Genomic DNA, 20393 nt, shown 5'->3' on the forward strand with positions numbered 1-20393 from the left:
CCTGTCCCATTTTAACCAACATTTTAAACTAAAAGCACGCTTCAATAAATATTGTATCTACAACAGATTGTGTCTTCCTGCGTTATCGAGGTCACCTGCTAAGCAGACGTGAGCAATAATAGACAAGGTCTAGGCCATAAAACACACAGAAATGTCATGAAATCTGTGAGTTAGCCGTGGAATACCAGGTTATCATGGTCATTGGATTTGTCTATTTCTTTAGCTCATGGAATGCCAAGATAAACACTAATAAACATGAAGATATTATCTTCCTTGCTTTGTTTTCATCCATACACCGAGAGGCTATTTCTGGCAATAACGCTCAACAACCTGTGAACATTCGTTTATAAAATAAATGATTAAATCTTAAACCTAATTAATATGATAGGCTTCAAAAACTCCTATTTCTTGTAAGAGCCATTTAAACAAGTAAAGCACACCTTGCGATCTATAGGCCAGATTATGTCAAGGAAATCTGTTTCTATTACCGACGGTCAAAGTGGGTGTCAAGTGGCCAGCACAATGACCAATTCAACCGCCTAACTACCCATTAGAGCTGAGTGGACTCAGAAGCATCCTAATAATCCCAAAATTCTAAATCTCAGTTTTCACCGAGATTCGAATCCGAGACCTCTCGGTTCGGAGGCCAAGCGCCTTACCGCTAAGCCCCCCCCCCCCACACGAACTATTTGATGTATATAATATAGCTAGAAGACATTGGGGTGAGCGGGGGAATGGGGAAAAAGTAAAGCGCGCTACCTTATAAAGTAACATAAAGAAAAGGCAACAACTTGCTTATATAAAAACAAAAACAGGCTCCGCAAGGGAGGTTTTATTGTTACAATATATACAGTATTAGCATATTCTACGATATATATCGATCATTCTCTGACTAGTGATTTTATGTATTGTAACATAGCCTCCAAGTTTGGCATCACATTCATCTATCTCCGGGCCTCTGGTATTGTCAAAATGTTGCAGATACTTAGTGCCGTAACCAATCAGCTTCAGGCACATCCCCATGAAGACGTCCTCCAGGTAGAAATACGGAACCTGGTCAAAGTAGACAATCAAAGGTCACGTTTTAAAAGAGATTAGAATCAGTTCATGAAAACAGGACAGACTTCTTTCAGGAATGAATTTCTGTCCAGGCTGTCGGACTGTTCGGACTCGAAGACAAGTCTATTATTATATTCTTAAAATACTACCCCCAGCCTTTATTTTTACACTTTTTTAAAACCGTCATTTGTTAAAACAAACCAAATGACATATAATTATCTTATTGTCTTACTGCTAGTCAAGAAAATGATAAAATGGGAAAGTAAATTGTTATAAAACTAAAACAAAAGTAATTTGACGTGAAATTATTAATTTTTGTGAAAACAACTAGATATAGCATTCAATCTGGTTTAGATCAAAATTGTAAAGTATGAATTAGCCTACTGGGCATGTATACTTGTACAACTTACTCAATACAAAGTCACTTAGAAAATCTAAATCGTTTTTTGAGCTAACGTGAGCTATGTACCATACCAACGACCTCCAAAGGGCAGAAAACGGTCTAGATATGTGTCAATGCCAGCGACCTCCAAAGGGCAGGACACGGCCTAGATATGTGTCTATGCCAGCGACCTCCAAAGGGCAGGACATGGTCTAGGTACGTGTCTATGCCAGCGACCTCCAAAGGGCAGGACACGGTCTAGGTATGTGTCAATGCCAGCGACCTCCAAAGGGCATGACACGGTCTAGGTATGTGTCAATGTCAGCAAACTCCAATGGGCAGGACACGGTCTAGGTATGTGTCAATGCCAGCAACCTCCAAAGGGCAGGACCGAGACCATTCGTTGTCTCGGCAGGACATGGTCTAGATATGTATCAATTACTATCAATGCCAACAATATTGTCTCGGCAGGACACAGTCTAAATATGTATCAATGCCAACAATATTGTCTCGGCAGGATATGGTCAAGATATGTATCAATGCCAACAATATGTTTTAAAACCATTTTCCTCTGGTTTTGAATGGGTTCAGTGCCTATACCTTGAGGGTCTCTTTTATGGCAAGCCTTCAATGGAATAAAGCTAAAGTTTGAGTCCTCGCTCGCATGAGGCCTACATTTAATCTTGTTTGTCTATCAGCATGGACTGCTACCACAAGGGGCATTGGGAATGTACTAAATGTAATTCTTGATAGTTCTAACTAAAAGAAGAATGCAAGAGCGTAGTATGTTAATATACCTGTGTGTAGACATTCACTACTCCTTTAGCTACAGCAATACCGCCGACATAGCCGGTTCCTGAACAATAGGGATCATAGACGTCTTTTGGAAACTCTTCAAATGTTGCATGCCACTTTGAGGACGTTTTCCTCACTACAGTCACACTTCTGGTGTTAGGAATAGCAAATAACAGACTCAGAATTCAAAGATATTTCACAGACTAGAGTCAATACCACCTAGTCTACAGAATCTTTTAACATAATACATAAAACATAATTCATCTTTTTTTGATGAATGTATATTGTAAAAATATTAATAGAATCAAATATAGGAATGTGGGACCATATACTATATATGGTGGGACTCAGAGGCGTAGTGAGCAAAACGTGCGCCCGGAGTAAGGTAGGCTACATTAATGGCGCCCCGTCCCCCATTTTCCATGAAATATAGGCTGCGTGTGGCGCCCGGGGCATCGTGCCACCCTATCACCCCCTCACTACGCCTCTGGGTGGGACATAATAGTTGTCAAATTTCTGTATATATAGGTTAGTGTAGTAACAAAGTATGAGCAGACTATAGCAAACTTTTCAACCCATCTCTTATAAGTTCACACTGCCATCCCATGATCCCTGTTATTCCCAGCATAGTTCAAACCAGTAAATGGTGTACATGGAACATTGAAACGTGAGTCTTTCTTATCAGTCCAAGTGTACAGTGCACTGCTAGTACTTACCTACAGACGCCACCTAAAGCTCTTTCTAGTTTATCGCCATGAATCTGGAGGACTGCCAATAAATTTGTAACATTCACCCAGACATCGTCGTCAGTCTTGAAAAAAAATCTGACAGTTGAAATAAACAAACATCTGCAATCTGTTGGACGATTGGGTTTATTTGAATTCTTTTTATGATTGAGCTAATAAAAAATTGTGAAAAGCGTAAAATTTGAAAGATTGACAATACCAGGAACAAAGTTGTTTTCTTCTTTTGTTTTTGGCAAACATAATTTTTTATTTGTGAAAGTTAGACGCTGAGGCCGAAAGAATTCAAGCCTTTGAGAGTAAATGCTACAATCAAATTTAGTGGGTAGCAGAGATCAGAGAAAAACAGGTGAGTTGGTACTTTTATAAGTCAACATTCTGGCTGGCAAAAGGTGGAATACTATGAAGAGATAAAAGCTGAGCTGGTTCGATGATATTTTAAGACACGACTCACCGTCAATTAACATCCTTCACGGTACTGTGGAAGGAACACAAAGAAAGAGTCGTCCAAAGAAAGGCTGGCTGGACAACGTGAAAGAATGGATCGGCTGCTAAAAGAGAAGGGGTGAGAGACTTAGTTAAGCAAACTGTTACAGCACCTCCTACGATGTTAATAATATACTCTTAAAAATCATCCTATCTTTCAAAGTGATCAAGTAAAACTTTCATTATTTCTCACGTTTGCTAAAGGTAATGTTATACCTATATTTAGTGAAACGTTAATGTCCGTCGGAGTAGGAGAAACTTTTGTTACGAATAAATGTGATGACATACTAATGTGCATTTGATAAGATATATATATAGCTTGTATTCTCTTTTGGTGCTTCTTTATATTTCATCATAAACATTCATCAACAATTTACCAGTTCGCTTTCTTTTAATTAACACAGTTTATTTCAAGGCTTTTAGCGCATTTTATTAATTTCTAGTGGTATAGACCGGGTCGGAGTTGATTGAGAATAAATTTCTTTTTTAAGTCTACATTTGTAATTTAATGAAAATCTACAAATAAAAGCAAGCCTGTATAATTGAACAAATACATCAGACTCATTGTCTGAAACCTTATGTCAAAGGGAAGTAAACAATAAAAACAACCACTAAAAATAATACTAGCAATAACATCCCTCATAAGATTATTTAATAACTCCTCTATTTATCATTGAAATAGAAATACTACAGCTGTCACGCAGAGCCTAGGGAGCCGTGAGCGTAGACTACCTGCACTGCACCACATCACGCTATCGGGCTCGTCCGCTCTAATGCAGTACACCTTATCGTAACCCACCTTACGTAGGTACTAACCCGTAACGTAGACTCATAATACACACAGAACTTCATTACATACTGTATGGTAATTGTGCTGCATTTACGATTTTTCCAGTAAGATTGTATCTCCCGTGACGCAGTCCTATTCATCTAGTGGCCTTTAATCAACGTAACTAAAGATTCGAAAACAGACCACAGAATAATAACCTAATTTCTGTTATCGCCCTCCCCCCTCAGGCCGCCTGTGGCTGTTACAGATGAACAGTATCCATGCCATAGCAATAAGGTCCCAGTTACGATGGGTGGGACATGTGGTCCGTATTCTTGACAGTCGCCTTCCAAAACGATTTCTTTATGGGGAGCTGTGTGCAGGAAAGCGCTCCAAGTAACACAAGCGTTATGAAGACACCCTTAAGAGCTCCCTCATGGAGTTTGAGATTGATATTCACTGCTGGAAAACACTAGCTCGGAATCGCTCCTCATGGCGTGAAGCCGTGAATGTCTTGAGTCTCAAGACATGAGGTAAGACGAGCGAACAGCATGAACGAACGTAGAGCTAGCAAAAGGCTGATAAAAAAAAAATAAGCATATCTGCAGTAGACCCAACTTACCCATATCATTTATGTGACCGGCTTTTTAAAGCGAGTTTGAACTTCGCAGGAATCTTCGAGCTAATATGAAATAAAAAATGCGCTTATCTACGAGTTCAGAGGAAATGAGAAATGTGCTCATCTTCGACCTCGAAGGAAGGGCCGAACTATATATTTCCCTCTCAATAGTCCTACATGTATTTTACCTTGTATTCTTGAATTAAAGGTACATTTTTTATATTATGATATAGGCTTTTTACTATTTATACTAACAGAAAAAAAATCGTGTATTTAGTAAAAGTGCCTTGAAACAGAGTCAACTGACTTGCTGTATGGACAGCGACTGTGTAGCCACTGCATCGCCAGTACTGTCTTGATTGTAAGATTTCTGTAAGTATCATCAAAATTGTACTGGACAATGTCTTTGTACAGACGAGATTCATCTTGTATGTCTTGTCTCACAGACTCAGAGTCTGTGTTTCCCAGCAAGAAGAAATATCTGGAGATAGAAATGCATGACCTAGTTAGTATCAGCCACAGAAATGAATGACCTAGTTAGAATCATCCACATCTAAACGAGATTAAATCTCAATAAAAACATTTCATTGAAATGAGTTAATTTTGTAAAATTCAATGAAAAGTTGGACTTTCACAGTTATAGTTTGCTTTAATGAAATAGAGAATGGTTAATGTTATTGAATGTATGTGCAAGTTTTATGATGTAACCATGAGTAAAAGTGGGCGGATTGTTTGGTTGGGTAGACTGAACAGATTCTTATGAAACCAAGAGGTAGTCTGTTGTAATTCAAGTTAATAAATAGAAGTGTGAACGTTTCAAGATGGAGAGAAAACAAACGAGAGACGAGCAACAGAAAAATGTGTATTTTTGGAGAGTTACATCTTTTTAAAATTATTTATATGGGGCTTGGGGTAAAACGTTTGTAATTACCAGACGCTGCAAAGTTTTCAGCCTTTCCCCCTACTTCTGGTGTGTTTACCATTTTCTATTCACTAGGCCTCCTATATGCTTGCTTTCCATGTGTCCTATCAAATGCTTTTTTGTCATTCCAACTGTTGGCGTCGGACTTGGAGTGTACTATAACGCTTACATACCATCAGATGTGTGCCTCGTAGTCGTGGAGGACCTCCAGATCTCCTGTCCTCTATTAGATCGCCATACGATATATCTTGTGGTTACGTAATGTCCAGTGCTTGTATATGGATTAGTACTTCGGTTTTGTTTTGACAAATGTCTAGCATGCAGCTCATTATAATTGGTTAAAAAAAATGGCTAAGTGGCAATTAAAGCTATTAACATGCCAGAGATTTTGTTTTAATTTATTCCCCTATGATACCGTCAACTATTTATTTTGATCGAATCAATATGTCAGCAAAAATTGATAGGTTAGTGATTTTCCACCACACAAATTCAGGTTTGGACATGTATTTCTTGAAACATGATGGTAGGAGATGTGAGATTACAATCCGAATGTGAACACTCTGAAAGAAATGACTAGGTTTACACACACACACAGCAGCTGACAAATACCTGACATTTTGAAATTTCTCCTTATTCCTCACTTCTGACAGCCAGGTATTCCTGACGGTCTCCCGGGAAACGAATCTGTCCGCACTTACGTGGATGACAATAACAAGCGTCACGCCCCTGTCCACGCAGAGGTCAGGAATGTCCAAGATCACCTCGTGGTCGACCACGAAACACCTAGGACACTGTTTCGTTTTCAGGGCCAGTGTGGAGGGCGGTTTGATGTGCTCAGGTCGCCCCAATGCATTCCCGTGCAATGCATACACCACTACGAGGCCAACCAAAACAATGCCTCCAGCCACTGCTGAAAGCGATTTAATGTTCAATTTGATGGGCTGAAGCATTCGCCTTTCTTCGAGTGAGAGTCAAACAGGCCCAAGAGTTTGGGAAAAAGGTTTGGCAGCAGTCATGTTGAACACGGATTAACTTTGACCACAAACACGCGTTCACTAGGCAACGAGCACAACAACTAATGGCAGATAAAGTTTTTTTAAAAAAAGTATGTTCCCTTTGCACCTTCTCTTTCTTTGTATGTCATGTCTTGTCAGGACGTGATGAATGCTGTGTACTTTAGCAGTGACACACATGGTGTGTGCTATGTGCTCATGAAGGTTACACACACCTCATGCTGCATGCTATTTATAGCTTTACGTCTGTCACTAGGAAATAAAAACGTCAAATACAGTTTGGGGCTAAAATTCATCCATAAGGGAAAAATCTGCTCTCCAAGCATCTCCCCCCCCCCTTATTATTTTCATCACATTTTTTCTTAGCCTTAGTGAACGCCTGACTAAAGTGCAGCAAGGGAGAGGGGTAGGTCTGAATTAATAATTAAGTGATTATGGAGACATATCTGTTGTCGTGCTGTGTCGATCTAATTAGACACAAAAAAAAAAGATCTTCATGGTGATGGTGCGATGATAAGAACAACAGAGGATTGAAGATTTGTTCCACCACATGTCACTATGTTGATCAATGTTCTCGTCTATCTTGTAGCTGCATGTCTTGGTAATAGTCCTAAGAGTTGAGTCAATCATTCGAATAAACACACTTTTTGTTCTCCCTTTTGAAATACGATAACAAAAATAAAATTATGTTCCTTTGATACTTTTAATTAGTTACAAAATAATTATAAAATCGGAGAAGTTTCAGGTTGATTTAAAGCAGTGATTCCAAAAGTGCTCTACATAGACCCCCTATGGGTCTACGAAGTCTTCTAAGGGATCTATGAAACTGAAAACATTAATTTGAGGGTCTATGAGATTTCCATGGGGGTCTACGATAACAGATTTTATTCAAGCAGGTCGTGACTTTTTTAATTTTCACATCCTATTAATGTAATTCTTTCCTACACTAATACATCATTTGTATTTCCGTAAATCCTTAAAATATGTATACTGCTATTCAGACGAAAAATTGTTGTATTTAATTTCAACACTTATTTAAATAGCATACTTTTGTCTACATGTAACTAATGTGTAAAAAAAAAGAATTGTAGACTGTACAGCATTGATTATTTAAAATTGGGATTCATTCCTTTTTTGTCAAACAAGCGGTTGTATAAGTGCCTTTTTATGACGACATGAAACGAATTATGCTGGAGGATGAGTCGATGCCACCCTGATAAAATATATACAGTTTTTAAAAACTTTTGAATATTCAAAGATGAAGTCAGAATAGACCCACAAAATCTCTCTACAACATCATAAAGAGAAGGTTTGTGAGCGTCTTACAAGATCTCTTTACTTGTAGCCAAATATGGAAAACACTATAGGTAAAACATTGATTTTACAAGCCGTTGACTTAGTTTTAAAATTGTTTTAGACCAACCTACATCTGATATTATCAAACGAATTTCTTTAAGCATCAATACAGTTCAAGGGCACATCAGTGGTTTGAAACATTAAAAACTTTTTATTTAACTTTTTGCAAGACATATACAGTATGGGATCAGCGGCGTCGCAGGCTTTGACAAAGTGTATTTGTAGTGTATAGAACATTCTGATTCTTTCTTGGAGAAACTAGCTTAAGAGAGGGTGTCAAGCTAATACGTTTTAAGCTGTCTATTTTTGTGAATGTATCATTGAATTTGGAATTATAATGTGTATAGTTGCATAATATTAAGTATGCGTTGAATCTTTCCATGAATTCTACTTGAAGGATTCAACTGTTTTAGTTCATTCTGTTATTTCTTCCCTTTAATAAAGATATTTAGCATACAACTGATTACTGGGTCATCAGATTTAACTTCCAAATAAATATATTCTTACCACCCAATTTCATTTCAACATTTTGATAACCACACACAAAACAATACAGTAAAACAAACATTCTTGTTCTATTACAAAAAATTAAAAGAATATAAATAAAAATCGTGATAAATTGTTTATTCTTGTCACCACTGAACTGAGAATAGAAAATGACCATGTATACAGATACTACACAAATAGTAAGATAACAAGGTCACTCATATCAACCAATGGATGTCTATACAACTTCAGTCCATAGAGTTGAGTCAAAATAAAATCAACTTCTTAACAGTGTAAAAATAAAACCTACTAGTTCAAAAATAATTTGTCAACACTAATTTCCACTGATTCGTTTATGTCCAGTCTGAATCCAGTCAGTTAACAATCATGTGTCAGTCAATAATTTACTAGTTATATAGTTCCTACAATGGAGCACTTTAAGAGAAGAGTTTATCAAGGTAAGGTACATTTGAAGTATTTCCTGTCACACCTATGGAAGGCTTTGAACCAGCAATGGCTTTGGCAACCTGGAAATAAATATAGTGGACTTCATCATCAACATAGGCAGACATCAATGTTGTTTTCGGAACATGAAATGATTAAAATATTTTTTGAATGATGACTTTGAAGTCAAGTCCCTTTACTTGAAGCCAAAGCAGGTGTCATCTACAATAATTCTACTATAATGACTAAATGTATTTCCCAAAAAATTGTCTATGAGTGGAGATATCTTCTATTTAAAAGCTCATCCTCTAGCAAGATTTCCTACCTTTGTCTCTGCACTAAGTACATTTTTATAATCTATTTATAATAGTCCTGTGCCAAATTAAAATAAAAATGATCCCTATTTGCAGCAAACAATTTCTAATTCAGCTATGTAATCAGCAGACCAGTGACTCCCAGGTCATAAATGGCCTGTGTTGCTGTACTTTACTCCTGCCCAAAGCACATAATAAAGCAACAGAAGTTGAGTTCCTTTTGACTGGTGATTTTATGCAGACATAAGCCTCGTAACAAGCAAGTTGAAAATGTATATGCCTCCTTTATTTTTCTCCTAAATTACAATAGATCTTGATATTAAATAGTTCGCACCTTGAACTAGACCTATTCGACTATCTACACTGGAAAGAATGTTCAGTGAAAAAAATCAAGTTATTAATAAAAGTCAAGAAAAGCTGTGATTAGTTCTTCTACATGTTCAAGTCCCAAACACAAGAATGAACATGACAAAATGTTCCTTCCTTTAAAAACCTGTCAATGTACTTTACTAGACTAACCTTATTGACATCTGCAGTTAGACAAAAATGTTCCTTCCTTTAAAAACCTGTCAATGTACTTTACTAGACTAACCTTATTGACATCTGCAGTTGATATGTTATCCACCATCTTATAAACTTCATGTGGTGTTATGATACTGTTAGAGTGAAGACTTTGTTCTCCCAACCAGCTCAAAATATTTTCAGGATTCTCAAAATTCATACAGATTTCAGCTTTGAGACGGTTTCTAATTAATGACAATGTCAAAAATGAAAAGGATTATGATAAGACTTACAAATGTCTACCATAAAAAACAGCTTAACTTACAAACAGCAGGTTTGTATACACCTCACTTATGGTTATGGTGACCTAACATCTAGGAATAGCCTAAGATGTTCCCAGTAAGTGCTAATATGGATACAGAAGTGAGATGTTAAGGTGAACTTACTTGGCAGCATTCACTTGAGCATCAGAGACACCTGATGTCAGAAGAGATTTCACCTCTTTGGCTGCAGCTCTTAAGACCTGAGTAATTAAACAAATGTTTTTAAAAACAATTTAAACACATCACTTTTTGGATTCCATTCATTAGCTGCTGCACAGTTTTCAGTCTGATTACTTGCAGCCTGTTCAATATACACCAGACAAATGCAATGCTATGCTGATAACCCTTGGTAATAAACTGCAGTGATTGCCTAACTGGAGCTATTCTGGTCATACCATATGTTTCACACATGTTCTAGTGGTCATTTCTCACTTTTCTCTAAAACATATACCTGACTCCCTTTTCTAGAATCTTTCAGAAATTTTTGAACTCACTCTCAACATTGAGCTTACCAATCACGAAAACAAATAAGACTTATCTATTCAATAAATTTGTAATTAGTATTTTCAACACTATTTCAACATTTTCTTTTTTTTTTTGTTCAAGCTAAACATTTTCTCATACATGTACAAAAAGTGAGCTGCGTTTTGTTTTTAAAAAGTGTCTTTATCCACGAGAATATTTGTTAACAGCACTAGTAAAAAACAAGTCTTATAATTAAATAAGAGAATGCCAAAAGGCAGTCAGTCACAAAGGATTACCTGGTTTTGTTAAGGTGCTTTTTGTAAATTAGTGTTGTGAATTTCATACATGGACAAATGTTTACCTTATCAATACTCTGTGAGGGGGCCACTGCTGTGAATCCAAACAGACCAGCATCAAAATAATTGGCAGTGAAACCAGAAACCTACAATTAAAAAAATACAAATTAACCTTAGCAATGTTCATTCCTATTTAAATTAGGTTGAAAATGAGGAATTAATTAATCTTAGAGTACAGATGAACAAAGAAAATTTAATTTTAAAGTCTTTTCATGAATTAAACATTCTCACCATATCATTTAGAAACATAGAAACAGCAAAAATAACTTACAGCAAATGGGCCATCAGTTGCCTTGGCAGCAGCTTTACCAAGGGCAGAAGTAGTTCCTAGACTGTATTTAATGTAAGGCCCAGCACCCAAGACATGCTTCAGTACTTCAGCAGGCAAAAGATCACTACTGACTTGACTGAAATGAGACATATATGATGTATGTTGTAGATGGACAAGTGAAGAGAAATAATTATCTTTAAGAATAATTACAACAACAATTAAGCAATTGTCAATACACAGATATGAAAATAAATACCTTGGACCACTGAAGGCGACAGCTACATAAGCTAGATCACCGCCACTGTTTTCTCTTATTTCACCTGTTTAGAAAATTTATTATAATAAATATTTATATTAATTTTTGATCATGTGAATTTATAGTGTTTGGAGACTCAGATTTCTATTTTTTTTTAAATTTGTTAAAGGTGTTTACCACCAAATCAACAATGTTTGATTTTGATGAGACAAAGCAAATCTGTACAGTATAATTGCAACCAATAAATTAAGAAACAATATATTATATATATATTTACTTAGAGTTGGTTCTCTAAATGTTTATACTGTCGTAATTTTTTTTCTGTGTTTTGTGCTTGAACTTGCATGAGGCTAGTCACTAGCCCTGGGTTAACAGTGATGACACTTTACAAACACATTGCTACATAAATTGCATTTCAAGAAATTTGCTTCACTAACAGTATTTTAAAATCATGTTTTATCTCATCTTAGAAATGCTAGCAAAGTGATCTGCCTGTAGAGGGCTGACAACACATTTAATACATGAACATAACAATCTGCATTTGTTGACACCAAATTTCTAACCTCCAGCGTAGACGGCCTGTTGTGATGGAGCTCCAGCAGCTTTGTAGGGCTCAAATGTGCGGCCTAGGTCTTCCAGAACTTGCTGATCTACTCCAACACCAATCAATGCAAGACGGCCAGCACTAAAATAAGTTTTCAAGTACTGCGCCACCTAAAGAAATTTACAGTTCAATTAACAGCTACTTAGTCGAGATTTATATGTGATATTATGTTTATTGTAAGCATAATAGACACAAGAATACCCCCTCCACCAAAACCAAACATTTTTTAGAGTAAAATAATAAGATGTTAAATATAAGCATTTTAATAAAAAATACAGCTTGCCTGCTCTGAGGTGAACTTTCCTAACTGAAATTCTGGAGAATACAATGAGTTACCTAGGGTATTTCTAAAAGCTGCAGCATGAAGGGCTTCCACTGCACCTAATAACAAAATTTATTTCCAAATTTTTAAAACGTTTAATTTTTATTTAAACATTTTAAATTTAAAAAACACTGCACCTAATAATAAAATTTATTTCCAAATTTTTAAAATGTTTAATTTTCATTTAAACATTTTAAATTTAAAAAACAAATGCATAAACTTACGAATTTGAGGTTGTGTCTTTAGTAGAGCTAGATCCAGTTTTAAACCATTCGGGTCATTTATCAGGTCCTCGAATTCCCAGTCAACAATTTTAGACTTGGTAGTCAGTTCTTGAAGAATTTCAACAATTGGAGCTCTGAGTATAAAAGAATATTAGGTACATTAAAAATAGCTAGCTGCTTAAAATCAATCACGGAAAGACAATGAGAAAATTAGTGCACTGAGCTGTATAAATATAACAAGATCTTGACAAATCTATGAAAATGTTAATGAAGAATTTTTTCCTTTGAATGTTGAAATATAAGCTGTGTTTGAAATAGTATGATTTCTACATAAAAATCACTACTTCCCAATATGACAAGGTCAGTTGAACTGTGAAATAATTATCATACATACCCTGTTGGTAAGATAGTATGTTAATATTTAACTAGTAGCAGTTTATGGCAATAAAACTTTGAATAGCTCACAAATGCTTAAATATTTTATCTTCTATTTATTTTTTTTGTTAAGGACCAGTTTAAAAAAAAAGTTAATTGTTTTTTTTTAAATTATATACATTTGGTACAATTTAAAATCTTATTCAATACTTAGCAGATTTATATACAAGTACATTAAATGTCCTAAACTTGTATGTAAGAGAAATTGAGAAGAAAAAAGTGCAGTTACTTACACAACATTCCTTGTGACAGCACTTTTATAATAGATGTATTCTCTGTTACCTTGGCTCCTAGAAATACAAATTTTGAACCACAATTACACATTTCTCAAGGACAATGACAATCAATCTTCTTTTAACTGCTGTGAGATGCAGTCTGTGCCATGGAAAGGTCACAAGGTGTTCTTCTCAGCTCAATAACAAAAAAAAAAAAGATGATTCAATGTTTTGTAATAGGAAACAAAAAACATTGCCCCCAAAAAAGTTCATTCTAGCATACAAAGAAGTGACTGAATAGCTAACGAGTTTCATGCACTAGGTCCTATTTGCATCTATTGAAAGAAAAGTTGTATAAAGCAGAACAGGTTGCTTAAAAGTTGCTTATCTAATTGAGGTATTACACAAACACGTACAGGAATAGCAATTTAAAAACAGAAACTAAATAAATAAACATAGCTCTGAAAGCTTTTAGAGTAACAAACAAAATGTATTTTGCATAGAAGTTTATTGACAATATAATAATATTATTGGACTAAGGGGAGTGGTGAAGAGTGCAAAATTATGTATTACCAAAATGAGTGGGCCACAGAAACAGATGACCTTTACATCATCTGCCCCATAGATCGCATGGTCTGAATAGGAAACTTTACTTTTTAAATGAGTGTCAGGAAGAATTTTTATTTAAAAAGATTATATATAGATGGTATCTTTTATTATTCCCTAGCTTCCTTTGGTCAAAACAGAGTGGTATAGAAGAAAATTGATACTTGAAATCAATTGTTACTTGGTTGTTGGTTTGTAGCTCCAAACAGCTTGTACAGCTAAACTGATGTAGGCGTATTAAAGTGAAATAAACTTGACCAGACTTCTTTTGAAACTTAAAAGTGGATATATGTTGTGTAACAAATGAAACAATGATTTTAACAAAATCTAACTCACTACAAGTACACATCTTTTCTGTCACATCTCATCCTAGTCTCTTTCAATGTTCCCACCAGTCTTTTTTATTCCCTTGAGTTACACCCCCCACCTCATGGTTTCATTAGAAACTTTTCAGCCTAAACAACCAAAACAATCTGCTTCCTTTTTTTCATGGTTATATCATAAACACCCCCACACACACCATTACACCAATCAACATTGTTTTTTGTCTTTCAGACAGTAGGGTGCCTACTAACAAATATTGATGGAAATTTTGTCAGTGTGACCATCATTATCATTCTCAAAATTCATTTGATTGAGGGCCTGAGAAGTTCAGTTTTTGTTTAAGCCATGAAAAAAACAAATCTGCAATCGCATTTAAAACAATGATGATTCCATAAAACATTGTTTTTTGTTTTTCAGACAGTAGGGTGCCTACTAACAAATATTGATGGAAATTTTGTCAGTGTGACCATCATTATCATTCTCAAAATTCATTTGATTGAGGGCCTGAGAAGTTCAGTTTTTGTTTAAGCCATGAAAAAAACAAATCTGCAATCGCATTTAAAACAATGATGATTCCATAAAACATTGTTTTTTGTTTTTCAGACAGTAGGGTGCCTACTAACAAATATTGATGGAAATTTTGTCAGTGTGACCATCATTATCATTCTCAAAATTCATTTGATTGAGGGCCTGAGAAGTTCAGTTTTTGTTTAAGCCATGAAAAAAACAAATCTGCAATCGCATTTAAAACAATGATGATTCCATAAAATCCAAGAGCAGAGTTAAAAGTGACAAGTAAAGTATCCATTTCAGACCTTGCGAGCTATAGAGCAGATGATGTAAAGGTCATCTGTTTCTATGGCCAGGAGTTAACAGCACAACAACCAACCACATTTTCTTTGGTACCAAAGTCTTCTCAGAGATTCAAGCCCAAGACTCATTGGTTCAGAAGCCAAGAGCTTTACCACTCAGCTACCATAGCAAGATTAGAAAGTAAAAGTTGTTCTATTAATGTTCTATATCAACTCACGTAATGTCACTTCCAAGCTGTAATGATCTCCTTATGATCCCAAGACTGGACAAGTTTTCAGTCCTCTGTTGAGAAATAATTCAAAAGATTGTATATTTAATTGTAATTGCTACTAATAGTTTTATAAATAAATATTATGGAAAAGCAAAGTATTTACAAGTTTAGGAAGGTGCCGCAAAACATGTGAAACACCCAGATTTTGACCAGTTTCAAATCGAGAGCCAGCATTAGCAACAACTGCAATCCTTGCTATTGGAGACTTAGATTCAATGGTGCCAACAACAAGACCATTCTCTAATTTTTTCACAAAGCCCTGGAGAAAGAGAAATGTCATAATATTATGAAAGGGAAAAAAAGCATGAATAAAAATTTAAAATACAGTAATTACTATTTGAAATGGACTGTACTACATTGCAGAGTTATAAAAAAATAAAAGACTGTCACAAAATAACAGAACTTCATTAAAAAAACTATTAAGTATAATAATTAAAGTAATGCTACAAATTTTCACAGTAAAATAGTGATCCAGGTATGCTAAATAGTCATTTTAATTTGTTAAACATGCATAAAAATAAAAAATATTTCCATAACAGGCAGCAAGTTTGTAAGGACATTATACTGTTCTACAAGCTTATTACTATTTACATTGTAAAATTTAATCATAAGAAAGGTATGATATATCTATTTGGATAAAAATCCTGAATAATTTCTACATGCTGAAAAAAGTAACTTTCCCTAAGCAAAAACATTTAGACATTAAATTGTAATAAAAACTGCCTGATCTGAAAAGGAAACCACAGTGCAGCTCCTTTCAAATATACTGAAACAATTATCTGAACCCCCAATGGATGGCTGCATAGTCATTCGGTTTGCTCGCTGGACTGTCATATAGATTTACCAATGGTCCAGGATTCAAACTCTACCCGCACCCATTCCCCATCGTCCTGCAATAGTTTTGGACTAGGAAGTAAATTATCTTCAACTTTGAAGGAACATCTGAAACATGTAAAACATTTTACAAACAAACAAACTTCATAACAATGAAAAAAAAAATCATTTTTTAAAACAATGACTAATGAATTTCAATAATAATTATGTTAATCTGATATACATATAATAAATAATTATGAGATATCCACAATACCCTTTATTACTCACCCACTTTACCTCTAACACGGTGCATGCATTTCAATGATTAATTTAGCACAAATTATCTTCTGTATATTTTTTTTATTCCACCCTCATATATATCCCCATTTTTTCCAATCTCAAATACTACAAAATTTTGACATAGTCATGGTGATGATGTTGGGTTATATAAATATACATATGCAATAACTTTAATTAAAAAAAATGAAAACTTTTAAATATCATATATATATGTTTTTTTTTACTACAAATAAAATATTATTTAAAAGCGAATGACTTGGAAAAGGTCTACAAACCAATGGTTCTCTTTCATCTGCATTTTTTGGTTTTGCTGCAGCTGCTGTACCAAACATGCGACCCTAAAATAAATGTTAAAATTGATTTGAAATATGAAAATATGTGATTCTTAGATCTGTTTTAAGTTGATTTGCCTATCTGTCCAGAATTGATTTCAGAGTGGTCACATAATCCTGTTTAGGTTAAGACATGTTTTTTTTAAAGTTCTTAAATGAGGTAGTTCCGTATTCCCCCCCAGTCACATGGTTGTGTGTATACAATGCGCATCGTGCTTAGTTTTAGTTTTGTAGAGGGAATAGGAAGCGTTTTAAGTCAATATTTAGTGGTTTCAATTTACTCATTAGCGCTAAACTATAATTTGTTTATAACAGGAGAATCTAGAGATACATTTTTTTATAGTTTCAACTAAAACAAATAGTTAAACCTTTGATAGAAGATTTCTTGATCTACAATGAATGACTACACTAACAGTTCTTAGCATTCGGGTAACCAGTCCTAGAAAAAAAAGTAACACTTTCATCCCCCCCCCCCTTTCCTCCCTGCCCAAAAGTAAACAAGCTTGAACTTGAGTAGAACACTAAAAGTTGGGCAGCAGACCAGTGTGTATTGGTCAGATAGCTCTAGGGCTAGTGTGTAGTCGATATGTCGACTAGTTGTTATAAAAGATAAAAAGACTGCCATGTGTTTTCCTTGTGCGTAATAGGCTTCAGTTGTTTAGCGAACAAATAACACATCTGATAGTCAAGGATAAATCTAGATCTACTCTTACAGTTACACAGGCAAAATGTATCTTACCCCGCCCTTTCATTATTAAATTTGGTTTCTAAGTTATAAAATGGATCTAGATCTATTTCGTCGACGCATTTTTGAAACTTTAATGTAACATTTTGTGAATTTCTTAAAAATGATAGAACTTTTAATAACATAATAATGTATCCAACACAAAAAATAATTCTTAATGTTATTGATGTGCATACTATATCAGAAATTAGCGGAATATGAAATACATAACGTTAAAAAAATAGCTGAAGTTTATGAAAATAACAATGTTTCAACTAATATGCATATTATCCTATATATAGGCCTATAAATATGTGTGTGTGTGTTTTGTGTAGTTTATTCCAAGCCTTTTTTTTTTTAATCTTTCAGTAACGTTTGTAAAAACATCTTCTCTATGCAAATGTAGATCTATCATCGGCAAAGTGTTGACGCTTGTCATGACTATAAAGGAAATATCATTGATAATTTAAACCTATCATTAAACAGTTCTTGGCTCTTTATGAAAACATTCGTATAATTATTTGAACATTCAGGGAGTTCGTTGATTTACTCTGTATATTTTAAAATGTTTGTAAATGTAAAATTTCGTAAAAATAGAGGAGCAACAGCAATGGAAATATAGGAAGACAAGGCCATTCTTCTCTTTGTTGTCCTACAATCACGTGACTTTGGTCAAAGTAGGTCAGAAATACCAAACTACCTCATTAACATCGGATATTCATTTTAGCTTATATTCCAGTGTGACTCTTACTACTCTTAGCTTCTCATGAATAACCAGTTTAATTACAGTTAAATGATTGATGTTAGAATTTAACCATCAAATTTCTGTAATTCCCTGCTACTTTGTCATTTGATAATTCAAGCAAAAATGTTAACGTCTAGCATTCTAGATTTACTTACAAAGAGGGTACATATTTCACAACACAGAAGGAATTTCATCAGTAAAAAAAAGACCTGCTACGGCTTGAAACTTCTTCACTTTTATTATTACATTTAAGTTCAACATTAAATATTTAAAGAAAGTGTGTTTTTCTATATATTGTGACTGTGTACTTTTAAGACTTAGGTATGCATGAAATCAAAATTTTAAGAAGAGTCTACTCAGTCTACTGTCAAAAAAAAAAAAAAAAAAAAAAATTTCCTGTAAATTTTGCTTTTGTCCTTATCACTACTTAATAATTCTTAAGTTTGTCTTAAAATCAGGAATGGATTTGAGGGAGGACAAGGGAGGGAAGGCAGGGATACCAGTAGATCCACAAGAAACGGGCCTTCATTCACACAAAGTCAAAAGAGAAAAATAGATCATAATTTATTTAATTAATTAGTTTTTATGCATTAACTAAGGCGACTAAGCTAGAATTATAGAATCAAACTAATCTAACTAGACTCTAGATTTAATCTATATATTTGAAAATAATTTGATAATAAAATTTATAATTTATTGCTGAAGGCTGTGAATGTGAAGCAAGTCATAAACTTCATAAAGTCTGAAATGAATTAGATCTAGCTAGATCTATCATCTATAACTATAAATCGAAGTTCATGAATGAACACACACAAACAATCAGTGACAATCCACAATATGTAACAATTTGTTTAAATTCATGATTGTAATGATAATAATGTCTTTAATGATGATTATATTTTTATAAGAATATTCTTAATAATAATAATATATTATCTAACTATAGTATTATTACTATTAGTAGACTACTAGTATTAGTATTACTATTAGTCCTATAAAAATTAAAATTAGTATTAGATCTAGATCTAGAATCTATATTAAACACATCATGACACATGCAATGCGTGCCAAACGTATTGAATATATAGAACTATGCCAAATTATTCGATTTATTGATTTAGAGGATGCTAAGCGTTTACAGGTCTACCTTAAGTGACCTGGCAAGAGGTCTAGCTAGCCCCGTTGCCATTATGTTTTCCCGATATCAGTTCGTTCTTACGGATAGGTCAAAACAAAAGTCGAAGTGAATGGGCGACGGAAGTCACGTGATTTATTTAGAATAACGTCCCTTGGCAACTCAAAATTGAGTAGACATCTAGGTCAGTGTTTCTCCATCTCCACCATGGCAATCTTCGTACACGTAGGCCCATACAAAATATAACTAGTCTGAGTAGTTCTAGTCTAGATTCTATTGTAATTACCTGACTCACCAATTGGGGGAACCTTAATGATATATTTATGATAGAAAATAACTTTAAAAAAAAAGGTCAAATGGTTTTGTGTGTGTGTATTTGTAAAAGGAAATACGAGAAAGTACTTTTTATTAGTAGACTATAACAGTGGCGTCACTAGGGGGGTGCGGTCCGCACAGGGTGACACCCGTTGGGGGCTGACACCCAAATACAAAAATGCAATTTATGAATAACTGATAATTAAAAAAAATAAATGTCAGTGGCTAAATATTGGAACATGTTATTCACAATTAATAAATAGATCTATATGCTTTTTTTTTTCATTCGGACTAAACATTTTAATTTTTTTTATGAAATTAATTCAAAAAGCAATATCATAATTAAATTCTTAATATATCAAGGAAAACGTGAAACCCTATTTTTAGTTTTTTACCAGTTACATGTATGTATATGAAAACTGCTTTGATTTTTAAAAATGTTTGAAGCGAATCTGATTTGTAGTGAGTACCGTAATATCAGGACACCAACCAATAGTCCCTGTTTAACAAACGACGAAATCCTTCTGGCATAAAATATTATTGAAATCTCACTTGCAACTAATATAAATTTAGTAGAATCAGAAAGTAAAAAAATGGTCATTGAGATTTCTGAAGATGATGATGTAATTTCATTTTTCTTTAATTAAAGATC

At 34.4% G+C, this 20393-nt stretch overlaps 2 protein-coding genes across 3 annotated transcripts; both read right to left on the reverse strand.

Moving 5' to 3' along the window:
- Positions 1–795: 795 nt before the first annotated feature.
- On the reverse strand, positions 796–6907 carry LOC106056364 (beta-1,3-galactosyltransferase 5-like). Its single transcript, XM_013213070.2, has 5 exons — positions 6385–6907; positions 5161–5334; positions 2953–3060; positions 2239–2386; positions 796–1053 (listed from the first exon to the last, which is right to left on the reverse strand). Exons 1-5 carry the CDS (start codon positions 6723–6725, stop codon positions 856–858), a joined length of 969 nt encoding a protein of 322 aa, XP_013068524.2. The 5' UTR covers positions 6726–6907; the 3' UTR covers positions 796–855.
- A 1844-nt stretch (positions 6908–8751) lies between these two features.
- On the reverse strand, positions 8752–19574 carry LOC106056354 (cytochrome b-c1 complex subunit 2, mitochondrial-like). 2 transcript variants are annotated; one of them, XM_013213061.2, is made up of 14 exons: positions 19439–19574; positions 16766–16828; positions 15478–15633; positions 15321–15385; positions 13379–13435; positions 12711–12844; positions 12448–12545; positions 12124–12274; positions 11561–11624; positions 11305–11440; positions 11039–11119; positions 10336–10412; positions 9981–10134; positions 8752–9157 (listed from the first exon to the last, which is right to left on the reverse strand). In XM_013213061.2, the coding sequence occupies exons 1-14, from the start codon at positions 19478–19480 to the stop codon at positions 9068–9070; spliced, it is 1368 nt and encodes a 455-aa protein (XP_013068515.2). In that variant the 5' UTR covers positions 19481–19574; the 3' UTR covers positions 8752–9067. The 2 variants fall into 2 exon arrangements, with proteins under 2 accessions (XP_013068515.2, XP_055876775.1); XM_056020800.1 differs by lacking the exon at positions 8752–9157 and adding an exon at positions 9806–9881 and having other exon boundaries at positions 9955–10134.
- Positions 19575–20393: the final 819 nt, after the last annotated feature.

The sequence above is a fragment of the Biomphalaria glabrata genome, chromosome 2 (assembly GCF_947242115.1).
Source record: "Biomphalaria glabrata chromosome 2, xgBioGlab47.1, whole genome shotgun sequence".
NCBI classification, from domain to species: Eukaryota; Metazoa; Mollusca; class Gastropoda; family Planorbidae; genus Biomphalaria; species Biomphalaria glabrata.

Bases quoted from the DNA above. Each gene is read 5' to 3' on its own strand.
- LOC106056364 (XM_013213070.2), bottom strand. From the start codon at position 6,725: ATGCTTCAGCCCATCAAATTGAACATTAAATCGCTTTCAGCAGTGGCT. The intron at 2,387-2,952 runs GTAAGTACTAGC...TCCTAACACCAG, and splicing joins GCTTTAGGTGGCGTCTGTAG to AAGTGTGACTGTAGTGAGGA. The intron at 1,054-2,238 runs GTATATTAACAT...TACTTTGACCAG, and splicing joins TAGTGAATGTCTACACACAG to GTTCCGTATTTCTACCTGGA.
- LOC106056354 (XM_013213061.2), bottom strand. From the start codon at position 19,480: ATGGCAACGGGGCTAGCTAGACCTCTTGCCAGGTCACTTAAG. The intron at 16,829-19,438 runs GTAGACCTGTAA...CATTTATTTTAG, and splicing joins CTCTTGCCAGGTCACTTAAG to GGTCGCATGTTTGGTACAGC. The intron at 10,135-10,335 runs GTAAGTTCACCT...GTCATTAATTAG, and splicing joins GCTCAAGTGAATGCTGCCAA to AAACCGTCTCAAAGCTGAAA.